Source organism: Lagopus muta, chromosome 4 (assembly GCF_023343835.1).
Source record: "Lagopus muta isolate bLagMut1 chromosome 4, bLagMut1 primary, whole genome shotgun sequence".
Taxonomy (NCBI): Eukaryota; Metazoa; Chordata; class Aves; order Galliformes; family Phasianidae; genus Lagopus; species Lagopus muta.
Genome location: NC_064436.1, coordinates 28,644,890 through 28,659,359, shown reverse-complemented (window position 1 = coordinate 28,659,359; position 14,470 = coordinate 28,644,890). Strand labels below are relative to the sequence as shown.

At 41.5% G+C, this 14,470-nt stretch overlaps 1 protein-coding gene across 26 annotated transcripts in view; it reads right to left on the bottom strand.

The window, feature by feature from the left end:
* ADGRL3 (adhesion G protein-coupled receptor L3) overlaps positions 1 to 14,470 on the bottom strand; it is a 492,302-nt gene that overhangs the window by 204,458 nt on the left and 273,374 nt on the right. For all 26 annotated transcript variants that reach the window (XM_048942764.1, XM_048942787.1, XM_048942790.1 and 23 more), the window contains one exon: positions 8,602 to 8,711. In XM_048942764.1, the coding sequence (XP_048798721.1) occupies positions 8,602 to 8,711 (110 nt within the window). The remainder of the gene's footprint in view (positions 1 to 8,601; positions 8,712 to 14,470) is intronic.

Here is a 14,470-nt window from a genome sequence, read left to right as displayed (position 1 = left end):
TGCATCAATGAAAGAAGCCTTTGCAGTATTTATTGAGAGGGAGATGAAAGGATAATAGGAATAAAATCTGGAAATATAAGTATTATCTCCATGAAGATCTGTTATAAAATGTATGAAATCTATATCAGCGTCTCTGGAGGGTGCTTGGCATAATAGCGCAATTTAGACAATAGGTTATTAAAGATGGAAAGAAATATATTCCTCTTAAGGACAACAGCATTCTTCAGAGAAAATTGGGAGGTACTGGGTTATGTTTAGACAGCAAATTGGTGGCAAATATCTAGTGGCATACTTTTCAGAAATAGAAGAGAAGCACTGGGTGGTACAAATGACCTAAAGCCAGTGGTTTCTTCTACAGATAAGCATGATCGCATGGGTCAAACTGCTATGCTTTCTCACCAGCTTTGCTAACCAAATACAAATATATTTCAAAAACTAGAAAGATGTTCCACTATTTGGATATGAAATTGTACGTCACTTAGGTGGGGGAGAGAATGGATTATTAGTATATTGAGGAATTCAACCGGAATTTCATTCTTCTTTCTGCTCAGCATGGTTACAATTTCCATTATTAGCTGAGATAGTATCAGGTATTCACTATGCTGGAAATGGGTGCGACAAAGATGAATTTCATGAAAAAAATAATGACTTCAGAAAGCCTCAGGTTACTAGAAACCTGACCCAAAGATTGCTGATGTTGAAAGAAAGTTTCCCAGTGATTTAATGACCTTTGATTCAGGCCCAAAGGCAAAAGGCATTCAGACAATAGATTTAAAGATTTAAAGCAAATTTCAGTGTAAATGGCTAAACCCAGAGCAACAGTATACACTTTCTCACCAAAAATCAGCTGCTATGGGACAAGATTGGAAGGAATAAATAGTGCACTGAAGTCACATTAGGAATTAAGTTACTCCCTTAGATTCATAATCTTCATAAAATTAGATAAATCACACTATTCATCACAGTCTTCCATCTCCATAATGGAAACCAATCACAGAGGCCTTAGGGAGAACTGACAACATTCTGCATCAAGAACAACACTCAGTGTGAGAAACATGACATATCCATGATGAAGTCTTCAACTTGTTTCAGGTGTCAGCCTCTCCAATGCAAATTTCGTGAGCATTACATGATGGTGGGGATATGGACACAAGTGCACTCTCTCTTCCTCTACCACAGAAACCTTTTCAGATTCTCCAAAAAAAGAAAGAAACCTTCTCCCAGGTGCATTTGCTAAAAACTGTAATCAATATTAAACTAGTGTCATGCTTTCCATGCTCCCCCGTATTCCCTTCAATCTGCTCATGAATTTCTTTCTTGCAAACTTGTCACTGGTATCCATTTCACTTTACACCTACTTAGGTATTAATTGGAAAGGAAAAACCTAATTTCTTCTTAATTAAATCTGTCACTAGGATACTCAAACTTTCGCAGCACAAGAAAGAAAAGATCCTCTGTATTTTCCAAACAAATGGAAAAAGCAGATCTGAATTTCTCTCAAAAAATAACTAAGCAGAAAGCCACTTTTCTTGCTTGAAGTCTGCTTTCATACTGTGGGTGTGGAATGTGTATGGCACGTAGCCCCACATGTCGCAGAGCCTGCTGCAGGCTGCTCCTCTCATAGCTCATCATGGAACAGGCTAGTTCAGCCTTGAGTTAGAAAAGCCATTTCGTAATGCTGCTGCAAACAAATATTTTTTCTTTTGATTGAAAAACGAAAAGCCTGGAAGTAACAGAATTCTTATACTAAGACTGACAAAAGGAGTATACAGAGGTCTGTGGCATCCTTCTATTTATCAGTGGTTCAATTAAACTCTTCCCTCCTACCTTCTCTAATATTTTAGGTCTTCGGTGGGCTTGAGTGCAAAACCTTCAACAGCTACAGCTTGTAGGTGTTCAGCTCCAATATCAGACCTCATTTCAAGGCTTACCTCATTTCCATGATTAATTCGGAGTGCAATTTCAAAATAGGATGGCCAGAGAAGTGAGTCTCAAATATTCATGTGACTGAACGTGCACTTACTCACTGCTGTGACTCTTCCCTAACAATCTGTTCATCTGGTAAGCTCTAGAGCTATTTTTCTAAGCGGCATTAATACATGTCCATCAAATGATGGCCCTACCAACTTTCACAGCAAATATGCAATACAACACCCGCAATCAGCTGACAAGCTCATGGGTGCCCAAGCTATAACAGAGTCCAACATTTTTCCCCTGCAGCAATATAGATCTAATCCAGCTAAGAGTGGCAGAAGCACCATGGTGACTTTTCAAATAAGTAAGCTTGAACGACTCAAAGATAAAGGGGAACACACCCTGTTGGGCATGTGAAAATACAGAACCAACATGTGCAGTAAAGACAAAACACTTCAGGGAATGGAGGCTCTTTCAACACTCTCAGCCTAGTGGATGAGAGAAAAATGACTTTTCACAAAAGTACACACTTTCTGGCATAAGAGGAGGACATGAAGTAGCATCCCTCCACCCACAGAAAAGGACAGAGATGACCACAGCCAGCAGGAGGTGGCCTTTCACAGAAGCATGGGGAATCACAGAATCACAGAATTGTAGGGGTTGGAAGGGACCTCCAGAGATCATCGAGTCCAACCCCCCTGCCAAAGCAGGTTCCCTACAGCAGGTTGCACAGGTAGGCATCCAGGCAGGTCTTGAACATCTCCAGAGAAGGAGACTCCACCACCTCCCTGGGCAGCCTGTTCCAGTGCTCCGTCACCTCACTGTAAAGAAGTTCTTGCGCATGTTTGTGCGGAACTTCCTGTGCTGCAGTTTCCAGCCGTTTCCCCTTGTCCTCTCTCCACTCACCACTGAAAAGAGTCCAGCCTCGCCATTCTGCCCCACACACCTTAGATATTTATAGACCCGGATCAGGTCCCCTCTCAGTCTCCTTTTCTCAAGGCTGAACAGACCCAGTAAACCAGGGAACCATAAGAAAGAAGGGGCCAGTCTCTTAAGGAGGCTCTGTTGTGACAGGACAAGGTGAAACGGTTTCAAACTAAAAAAGAGAAGATTCAGATTGGATGCAAGGAAAAACAAATAATTACGATTAGGGTGATGAGGCACTGGAAAACTTTGCATTCACCTGTGCAGATAGCTCAGCCTCCAGGCTAACAGACTCCAGGTTCCCAAAGCCCCATAATATCAGGTTATTTTAATTAAGGGCGCTTTCCAAGCAGCCATTGTATGTGTGCAGTCTCCCCATAAGCCAGCAGTGAAAGGAGGCTGATAGGGGAAGCAGCAGGTCCTTTGTTTCTGCTTCCTCTGACAAAGAAGAGACAAGCAGAGCTGAGAATTTCAGCAAATTCAAAAAAGGGGTTTTGGCTGCAATGCCTGTGAAATTGTATGCCTTGGAAGAAAGGCAATTTGTCAGCGGGATACAAAGTAAAGATTCTTTGCCCTGAAATATTCATAATGGGTGCTTAGTTATTTTTTTATTATTGTTATTGTTACTAACCCACGCATGCAAATCAATTATTTAACTCCCTAAAACAAAGGACGCCTGGCTTTAGAAGGGGGAATTCGCTCTTCACTGACCAAAGTGCCAGGGGCTGTTCTTAACCTCCCAGCATTTTCTTCCACAGGCTCTGGGAGAAGTTCTTTTGGGAAAAGCAAGAACGAAAATACAGCAAAATAAAACTGGAGAAGCCACAAACCAGTTTGTTTAACAAAACAAGGCAACGTAGGCAAACACTGCTTCTCAACAACGGGGAAAGTGTCAATAAAATGCAAAAGGGAAAGCCTAGAGGCTGCCTAAGGGTCTTACAGCACCCCAGAAATAATTAAGAACAGTGTTCTTTGAAAAAAGTGGTCTCATTACATTGATTTCAGACTGTAATTTTCTCCACCCCTTTCCCTTTTCACCAGCAATCTTGTAGCAATGAAAATATCAGTTTGCTTTCTACTGTTTGTATTCTCTTAAAAATGTCATTATTCAATTATCTGTCTATTCACTGGCCCTAAGGTCCAGCAGAGCAGATATTGTGAGCCTTCATTTAATGTTTTTAAATGCACTTCAGCCCACTTGTGATACAATAAAACTTTATTGAATTCTGTTCCCACATCACACCATCCCTCACTTTTATTGATATGTGAGTCCATCTACTCTTCCGTCTGCAATAAAAGGAATATTTCTAGCAAAGAAATGACCTTTCCTTCTATCAATACAGCAATTGGGAAATGTGATTTCAGATTCCATATTTAAAAAAAAAAAAGTCTTAAGGAAAAAAGAGGTGAACAACGCTCCAGAGTTGTGTTCCTTCTCCTTGTTAGCACTAAGAAACTAGGAAACTGTCTGTAAGCCCCAAAGAAACTCAATCCTTCCCTAACATTTATTAGCCTGTTTACCCAGAGGAATGAAAAGGAAGGACAATTTATCCTTTCTCAGATGCCACAAACATTTTTCCCTTGCAGGAAATAGTCCTTGGAATAGATCTTTCCAATATTAAAACCCATCAGTAGACTTGTTGCCTGGAAGAGAGGTAAGTTATCAGCATGATATGATAGGTGAGCCCCTGCCATGCCCAGGGCATGACTCACGCTCCCTCCTTTCGATCACTGCAGCAAACAGGCTTGTCCCTGTGGAGCTCCCTCCTTTCTTCCACTTTGTCCTGTTCTGTGCATCAAAATCTCCAGTCTCCTGCACGCTTTCCTACTCTTTAGTAAAACGGCTCAGTTTTAAAGGACAATAGTGCACAAGTCTCTCTGTTTAACTCCAGAACCTACAACCTAGGACACTTAGGAATACAGGAAAAACTGAAGTTTCTCCTAGCAAACAAAATTTCCTTTTCAACAACAACATTGGGAGCCTGTGTGGTTGTTTATACGCAAAAATGAACAGATAAAATACTTCAACACTTCCAACTAATACCGTATTACAAGCATGAATAGAATCCAAGTGCTGACGATCCCCAGTTTCAGTCAAAGCCAGTGGGAAACAACCATCCACAAATCAGAAAATCTCCCCAGTCTGAATTTAGGTTTGACCATCCCAGAACAGTATTTTGGCCATACCCCAAGCTCTTTTAAATAATGTCACCACAGTAAGTAGCATGGGTGCTCCAGAGAATGAGGGAAGGAGCTCAGTGAGCTTGAGGTGTGCGTCTTCCATCTCAGAGATACAAACAGGACTACTGAGACACAGATGGCTTGAGCTGACAAGTGTACAATATGAAAGCTATATTTGCATAGGCAAAGCCAGCACACTAGATTTATCAGATTATAAATAAAAAATGTGGCTACTTGCAATGACAACTGGCTCAGCAGCTCTCCTATCAGCGCTGATCGTGCAAGACTGGCATCTCTTGCTTGTCACCAGTCCCATGCATAGCAGTGGATAAACTTCTCATCTGTTTCCTGCACTGGCTCACCAGCAAAATGGGAAGTCCCTTAGAATATTACAAAGATGAAATAAAGAAAATTATACTCCTAGATGCACTGTAGTGATGACAACAGGGCTTAAAAGCACCAGAAGAAGATAGACACAAAGTATTTCTAGTGAGAGTAAGACCCAGCTTCACAAAATCACCTCCATCACGTTTCACATTCAACAGTTGTAGGAAAAGGGGAGAGGGATATGCTGAGAAATAACAGCAGAACACTGGGTCACAGGAACCCTTACAAAGTGGGCTTCTCATACACACACACATTGTAATGTAGCCAAATGTGCAGTTTCAGACATCCTTCTGCAGCTTGCCAGGTCTCCGCAACTTGGCAATGGTGTCTACAATATCACATATTTAATGGAAGACCATGGAGAAGCTGCCCTGGTCGATAACCATTACAATAAAACTCAATTGGAAGAAAACTGGATTTAGGATTTTGGTATTTCAGAAGAAAAGGAGTGGTACTTAAAAAAAAATTTGGTAACTGTTTCTGATACCAGAAAAATACAGTAACTCATGCCACTCAAGTCTATCAACATAAAACTGACCGGTGGTTCTTCCTGTGACATCCATTTTTGTAGGCAGCATCTGTCATCACATAAACTTACTGTAGGACCAGGAAAATGAGGAGAGGATGGAACTGTCTCTGTAGTCATCTCTATCTTCCCCATGTGCTGAGAGTAACTGCAGCCTCACAAAACTCTCCTTGTCAGGGGCATCTGTAGTGAGCACACCGGGATGCCATAGGGAGGGTAAAAAGGGCATTTCAAAATAGTTACTGAAGGTAAGAAAGGTCTTTCTCTCCTGAGAGCAAAAGGGATGTTTTATTCTTGAAAATGATCCATGTTAGTGGAAGAACTAAGAAATAAATTAAAAATAAACACATAAAACCACAAGAGAAATGAGTGACCCAAGCCAGAGTTTAAAGTTCCATCATTTTCTCCAAGGCAGCACTTCATTGAGGTAAGCATCTATGGTCAGTGCTAACATCTGCTAAAGATGACTTTTAAATGCTGCTCTGTCGAGAAGCATGCAAGCTCCCCTCTGCTTCTAAGCCAGCACTTGGCTAAACTGCATCTCATCATTTACTAAAACCTTAAGGAGTAAAGCATTCAACCTGATGGAGCAAGCTGAAATTGCACACAAATTTAAGTGCCTGCTGAAATATTAATTCCTTTGTTATGGAGCTGCTGTGCTTCTTTAGGAGATGGCCATATGGCTGGTGCTGCTACTCACCAAGGGCTTGGTGCATAGAGATAAGGAGCCAACGCCAGTGGCTGAGGAAGGGAGACAACAGAGTCTGCTCCTCTCCCACAGCCACGCACCAAAATGTGGCTTGGTGCAGGCAGCAGTGCCAAGGAAACTGGGTCTGCAAGGACTTGGGTTGCGACTAAAACTGGGCTACAGGAGGCTGAAGTGCCTGGGCTCAGTGATAAGAACCCAATTGGTTTCCAGCACCCAGCCAAACCATGGCAAATGGGAGAGGCCTCACCAAGGGGGAAATAGATTTCATTCACCAGGAACAGCTTTGGTCCAGATACAGCGTTGCCAATCCCCTGTGCCAGGCCTCACCCTTCCCCATAAGAAGTGGAAGGAAGTAACAAAGTCAGGAAGAGTCAAGGCTATGCGAACATTTCACATTTCCCACTACATTGCTGCAGGTGAACATGCACAGCTGCCATGAATGCAGTCCCACCAGCCAACTTCCATGGTGCTACACCGAGTAACAATTCATTAAGATTTGACTCAAAGTTTCCTAGGCAATGAAAGGTACAGAACAACAAACTCAAGAGATGAGAATCCCAATTTACAGCATGTTTGTCCCTTATTTTCCACCCTAACTTCTCTTATAGGCAGTACCTTGGACTCATAAACAAAGCAAGTGGTCATCAAAGCCACTAACTTAATTGTAGAGGTAGTTCAGCTTGCTGGTCTTGTTTTCCTCATTTCATCCAGATCATTAAAACACATTCAGTCCCTGCTGTACGTTTTGTACTGAGCAACCTCTCTCAAGAGTTATTTTACATCTTGTACACAAGGCCGATTAACACCTCAGGGCACAATATCCACATATTACCTTTCTCACAAGGCACCACTATTCCTCTTTGTTTATATGCAACAAAGGCTACAGAGGGGTACTACGTAATGGCTATTGCTTTACCAGTCCAGACTCGGGAGGGAACAGCATGCCTCATGCAAATCACAAATCATAAGAAAATACAACCTGCTACGATAAGCAGAAACCTATCCCCCCTCCCACCCTCCCCATACACACCGCTGTTTGTACAATGAAAGGCCTCATTTAGAGCAGAATACCTCCAAATGGTCTGCCTGAGCTAGCTCACTTGGTATGAGCTTGCTGAGGCAGACTTTAAGCCCTTGATGTCACACTTTCCATGAGTTTAATAGCTCACCCCATAAAAAAAAAATCCCTTGCCACATTTAGAAACTTCATATTTTTGTGTAGAAAAACACAAGAGGATGTGGACCCCTCTGCTCAGAGATGAGGGTTCAACTCTCTAGGACCGTAACTGGATCTAAGAATTTGGTTCCCACAGAAAGCAAGTTCTGAGATACACCTCACTTTTTCCAACTCTGACATTTCCCATTCAGCACATATTGCTGTAAACTTACATATCTGTCTTTTTACACTCCAAAATTCAGACTAAATGGCAAGTATGCAATTTGCCTTCATATCTTTGGAAGCTTATAAATTAGCTGTTTCTACCATCAAAAAACAATTTTCCCAAAACATTATCTTTCTGTCTCCTTAGTGATACAATACTGTATTTAAGGCACTTATCAAATGTCATCTGTTAAAAAGACATAGGTCAGTCCAAAGTGCACTGCCATTCAAGTGCAAGTATAAAAGTCTGGAAAGCAGAGTTATAAGCTATCAATAATGCTTCATTCTTACTATATGCTTTCACTAATGGGGCTTTTCCAGAAGGTGACTTGTAACTCTAACACTGCGCAGCTAGGCAAACATGGGGCATTATTAGGATGTTTTTAACGTAAGCACAAACTTTGCACAGAAGGCAATTTTTCATATCTTATCAGCTCTGTCTCATATGATGCACATAGTTTGTCATCGAGTGTTCATTTGCCCCCAAGGCAACAACAGACAGGCTCAAGGCTGGATCATTCTCAACATTAAATTAATTCTCTGTTAAAGAAACAAATGCAAATATATCAAGATACATACTGTAAGGGACACATTCATACTGAACCTCCAGGTATTTGTACGTCCCAGGGCAAGGGTCTGGAAACACATCAGGGCCGGCCACAACGGCACATTGGGTCCGATTACTGCATCTGAAAAGCAAAAAAAGAAAGAAAAAAAAAAGAGTTCAGAAGACAAGTCTGGCACAACTTCTGGCACAGCATCAACAGGAGAGAAGATACAGGAACTGAGTCTTCACCATCAGCTCAGGAAGCTCCCCAGGGGAGAGCACACAGGACTGATGGCGAACACTGATGCATCACATCAGCTTATTGCCACTGCTTTTTAGGCTGCCATTTTCTTGCATGCTAACTCAATTTCAGCTAATCCATACCCCCAGGATAACTCTTTTTCCTGTGCACAAAATGTGCTCTGATTTCAGAAGTGACAATAAAGAAGCAGCTCTTTCGAAAGGGAAGAGATATGGTGGCAGAACCCCTTCCCCTCCAAGTAGTTCTTACAGCACCAGGAGGCATTTCTGTAAAAGCAAACCAAAGATTTACACAAAAATGAGTGTGTGGTCCTTTACTTCTTGAAACCCCAAACCCCATCACGCTAACCCCAACTAACCTCAAATATCAGCATCTCAATCAAATGAAATGCAGAACCTAAAGCAACAACATTTGTGGCAAAGTAATCATTGTATGTTTTATGGTACACATAAATAGCTTTTACAAAATATTTATAAAACATTCCCACAAAAACAGTCATCTTGAATAACGCTGTTTAGAGCTAAGCAGAGGCTGGAAACAGTAATGCTGAGAGGAAAAGGAACAGTTCACCAAATATGCTGTCTAGAAAACAAAATAGTAGTTTTTTATACATAGTCAACATGCTTGCAATAGTTATAAATGACTCAATGGCAAAAAAAAATTCCTTCACTTTATTTATTTATTTTTTTTAAACAATCAAGGGAGAGAAAGAAATATAATTAGTCTTTGATATTTATCCTTCCTCATGCCAGAAGCAGATCTCCTTGGGGCTGGACCACCGCATTTACTTTCTCCAAGCTGCTGCCTCCTGCGACAAGACAAGGGACCTCTGACCCTGCTGCTCTTCTGGCAGAAGCCACAACATCCAGCACAGAGCTCATTTAGCTCCACAGTGGAAATGCTTTGTGTTTACCTGAGGCTACAGTTTGTCAGGCTTAATGAGGATTTTATTTGAGCCCATAAATTAAAATTGATTCATTAGTCACTGCCTTAAGCTCCATAATTTCTTTAATTTCATGGAAAGATTAATAAGAGCTGATACATTTGCTCATCAGATTCGTTTGCTGGATAACAGATAATCCAGAGGGCTGGGACATTTTCATGTTTTCTTGTTGAAAGAAGACAGTTATCACAGCAAGCAACTAGTTTTATCAGATACACAGAAAAATAATTTTTTTAACAGAAAAAAAATGGCTTTGTTGTCCTCAGCCTCACTGCTGGCAGGCAGGTGGCTTGGCGGGGACATCACAGGTAGCTAGGGCTGTGAGAGCAGGCAGCCTTCCAGGAGAGGCATTGAACAGCATCCAACTCCTCACTTTCAACAAAAAGCCTTTACCGGGCTCAACGTGCCTTTCAACAAGCAGTCACACTGGCCTAATCAATAGTTTCTCTGGGTTTGGGGACAATCCTGGCCATGCTACATAGAGTAAGAGCAACGGCACAAAGAGACATTTCAAAATTGAGTCAGGATCCAAAACAATTAGGATGTTTGAAACCAATGTTTGAAAATTCGGGTTAGAAGCCCAACTGCTTCAGGCTGCTAACAGCAACTTCATTTTAGTGTAGTGCATTTTGGGATATCATCAAAGATACAAGCACCATGAGATAACAGGTGAGGGGGGAACGCAGCAGAAAACATACATTAGCACCCTAACTCCAATAAGTGCCACAGTCTCCTTAAACATTTGCAGTGCCCTGGATGGGGGATAGCAAAACACATGATTACCCAGCACAGAAACTTCAAAAGAAGGTGAGAACAAATTGACAGTGCCACCTGGGGAAAGGCAAGAATAAACAAAATGAGGAACTCTACCCAAAATCTGAAATACAAAGTGGTGGCAGCAGCCCATGTAATTTGCCAAGAAAAAAAATAAAAAGGGCTCAAAAAAAAAATATCTTTCCCACATATATTTCAGCATATTTCATAGTGACAGCAAAACCATACTCTGTACTTGGCATTTTGAGTTTCTTTTTAAGGTCTCAAGATGAAATATGCCGGTTCTCATTCCGGTACACTTTAAAGGAAGAAGGCAATTTGGACTAAAAAGGTTAGAAACACTAACACCCATTCAACCATCTATTACTGTCAGACATCAGCCTACAAAAATTTTCAGGGGAGGAAAGGGTAAGAAACACTCATCAATACAACCCTGATTGCCATGGTTTTGTTCTTTTTTTTTTTTTTTTTTTCCACTTTTGTAACAGCTTCTCAGTCTCTCTGGCTTTATCATATTTCATTCCAGAAAGATTAAAGGCCCAGTTGACACTAAGTGACACACAAGAAGTGACAGAGAAGAGGAAATTCATAAAAGAAGATGCATCCAAAGCCTTGGAAAGGGAGGGAAAAACACGTAATCATGCCTTACTCCCTTCCCAGCAAGCCAGCCCGCGAGCAGCATCGCTCTTCTTTCCAAATCAAGGGATTTTACAATGAATCTTGTGATTTCTTGGCACTAATGGCAAAGCAGGCTCTTCTAATATGTTCAGACAAATTAGGGCAACCACAGGCCAGGAAGAGACAACTGAGGGATATGGCAATTTTCACCTCTACCTCCAAATCCTGCCCAAGGCTCTAATTCCATAAAGTCATTTCTGCGGGAAGGGTGCTTGGCATTCTGTGCCTGATGAGCTGGGCTCCATCCAGTTCCTAGCAGGCATATGTCTATAACTTTTCTTATTTGCAAAATTACTACTTCTCTGGGGCACAGAAGGTCACCAAGAGATCAGAAAATGAAGCATCATCGGAGATCTCCCTTTTTTGTCCAAATTGAGAGACAGAAGGCTGTATGCTCAAGGAAGGAAAACACCCCAAATCCTCTCAAAAATCAGTGGGAGGTACTCAGCGGCCTTTAAGCACCCAGCATCCTAGAAACAGATCATTCACATACATGCTTTAGAGAAAAAAACTCTATTTCCTAGAAAGCATGTAAATTGTCCCACTCACTAAAAAAAAAATGTGGTTATGTTGTCTTTCTAACTCCATTTAATCCCACTTAGCAAGGTGCCTGTTTTATCTTTCAAATATGGAAAAATGTTTATCTTAGAAGTAAGGTGTCAATTCAGTGTAACACATAGACTGTAATAGAAAACAAGCATTATTTTTACAGAATTTCTCCCTGCTCCAGTGAAAAATGAATTTCAAGAGTTTAATGAGAGAGAATAATAAGTCAGCAGTATTTGTTTTCCACTTGCAGCAGTGGCACTGAAGGAAACATTTGAGTTCAGTACCAGCTGCAGGGCTCAACTCTGTTTGCAACTCTAAACTCAGATTTAAAACAACAACAGCAGAAAAAAAAACCCAAAAAAGCAAAAAACAAACTTCATTTCCCTTCAGTGCACTTCCATTCCTTCTCCCCAGCAACATTTTTATGATTTTTAAGTGACAAGGTCATCTCGTGCTAGCGAGGGAGAAGCGCTTTCAGATATAAACAGCTGCTTATTCCTCCTCTGACATCTTTGATTTTTTCCAATGCTGACATTGTTGATATATTTACCCAAAAGAGAAAGAAAGGAAGAAATAATAGTTTGGCAGGTGATGTTTATTTTAGGCCTTTCCAGAAACTTTAATAGCACAGACATGTCAGCAGCATCAGACTAGACATGTCTGGGGTGTTATGTTTGCCAGAACAGAAACGCCAAGGCAGCAGAAAATAAAAGATCAATCCCAAACAAAAGCCCTTCAGCATGAATCATTGCAGGCACAAGCCCAGGTCCCCCCACCCAGGTGGAGACCATCTGCCCCAGACAAGCAGAACGGGTGCCAGAAATCACAGGGGCAGCAATGATCATGCTGGGGAGAGCAACCAGAAAACATTGAGCGGGGCTGCAGAAAGCCTAGAGATCCAAATACCCATCTCACATCTCTCCCTGCTGCTACTGAGCCCTGATCACAGCTTGTGCTAACCCACACAAGGGGGTTTTTCATGCCCACCAGATAAAAGAGATGCTCAACTGAGACATCTATTTTGCCTGGGCTGTATTATTTTTGCAAAGGCAAGGCAGTCATCACATGAATGGACACGCTAATATAGCCAAGACATCAATATCCAAGACTGTTTCTCAAGGTCTATTATACTTTTCTAATGGTTTTACAGTAAGAGACAGATTTAATTCATTATCCTTCATGGCAACGCTGCAAGACATTCCTTTTCTTTTTTAAAACACAGAAATCTCCTCTCTGGATGATTGCTTTAAGAAAAAGCTTGTCGTGGTGAATAAGTCAGCCAGAAGTGTCTTCTTTCCTGTCAATATGTGGTATTTCCAAGTCAACTCTTTAGGAAGGGCCAAGATTAAAAAAAAAAAAAAAAACAACAAAACAAAACAAAACACCCCGGAGAAAACAGACAGGAATTAAAGCAAAACTTTACTTTTAAGAGGAGTTTTCTGATGGATTGCAAATAAAGGGAAAAAGTAATGAGATAAGAGGGGAAAGGAAGAGGGGAAAGGAAGAGGGAAGGGAAGTAGCAAGTAGCAGAGGGTGGAGGGAGAGAACAGAACCACAAGTTTCGAGTAAAACCTCTGGTTTACCACATTTGCTTTCAATAAAACACTGCACGAAAGCAAAGCTAAATCCTCAGCATGTTTGCCATTCAAAACCAAAGAATTCCTCAACAGAATCTTTTTTCTGCCTTTGCAAAACATTAAAAGCGAAGGATCTAATGATAGGGAGATGAAAATCCAGTTCCCGGACTATTTTCTTCATTACGAATTGGTCTGTTTTATTGATCTTCTGGAGCAGGGAGAATCTGCCTTTCCAACCTCTGCTGCGATATAATTATCTGCAGTGTTTAATGCTATTGCAGGAGAGTCCCTCTGCACGCTGCATTTTGTTGTTTTATTGACGGATTTTAATTATCTATCCAGGTGCCAGAGCTGTCAGTGAGGCTGCTTCTTCCCCGGTCGAACTAAGAGAGAGAGAGAGGCACAGAACACTCTAATTGTAGTCTCACCGAGCAGCTTGGTGGCAATATGCCAGCAAGATGCATTTAAACCGCTACGACTATTGTAAAAGCTCATGATGTTTTATTTGAAAAAGATTCCTCTTTCTATCGCTTCAAGCCGTTTCATTCCTCTGATTATTATTTTTATATTAAGTGAGGCACAACTGAAGAAAAGCAAACCACCAAAAGCCACACCAAAACCCAGACCAGCCAAAGAGCAGAAAAATCCGACCGAGCCCAATTGGAGCTGCAAAGGTCACCGACGGGACTGCCTGCATGTGTCATGGAGAGCCTGTTAGAAGATGGAAAACAGGTCCTGGAAAGAATTTAAATACCAGTTTTACATAGGGAAAAAGTTTAAGAAGGGAATTAAGCTCTTGCAACTCATTGATAAGGCCCTTAAACTTTAACAAGAAGTATTTAACAGCAAATTGGCAAGATGTAACGGATTTAAGGGCACTTTGGGGCACCCTTCTGCACCGTGCCAGGGAGCCCTCAGCTTGGGGAGCTGAGCACTGACCAGCATCAGCAGTGGGACCATGGTTTTGTCATCCTCCGAGGACAAATAGGAGGATCAGCTGCCCAAGCTACTGGCTGTCTTTGAGCAAAAGATTTAGGCTGCTCCAGCTTCAAGAAGCTGAGGGCATGTGCAAGGACACATTTGCAATGTAAGCCCTCACCTTCTCTTGGATGCCAATC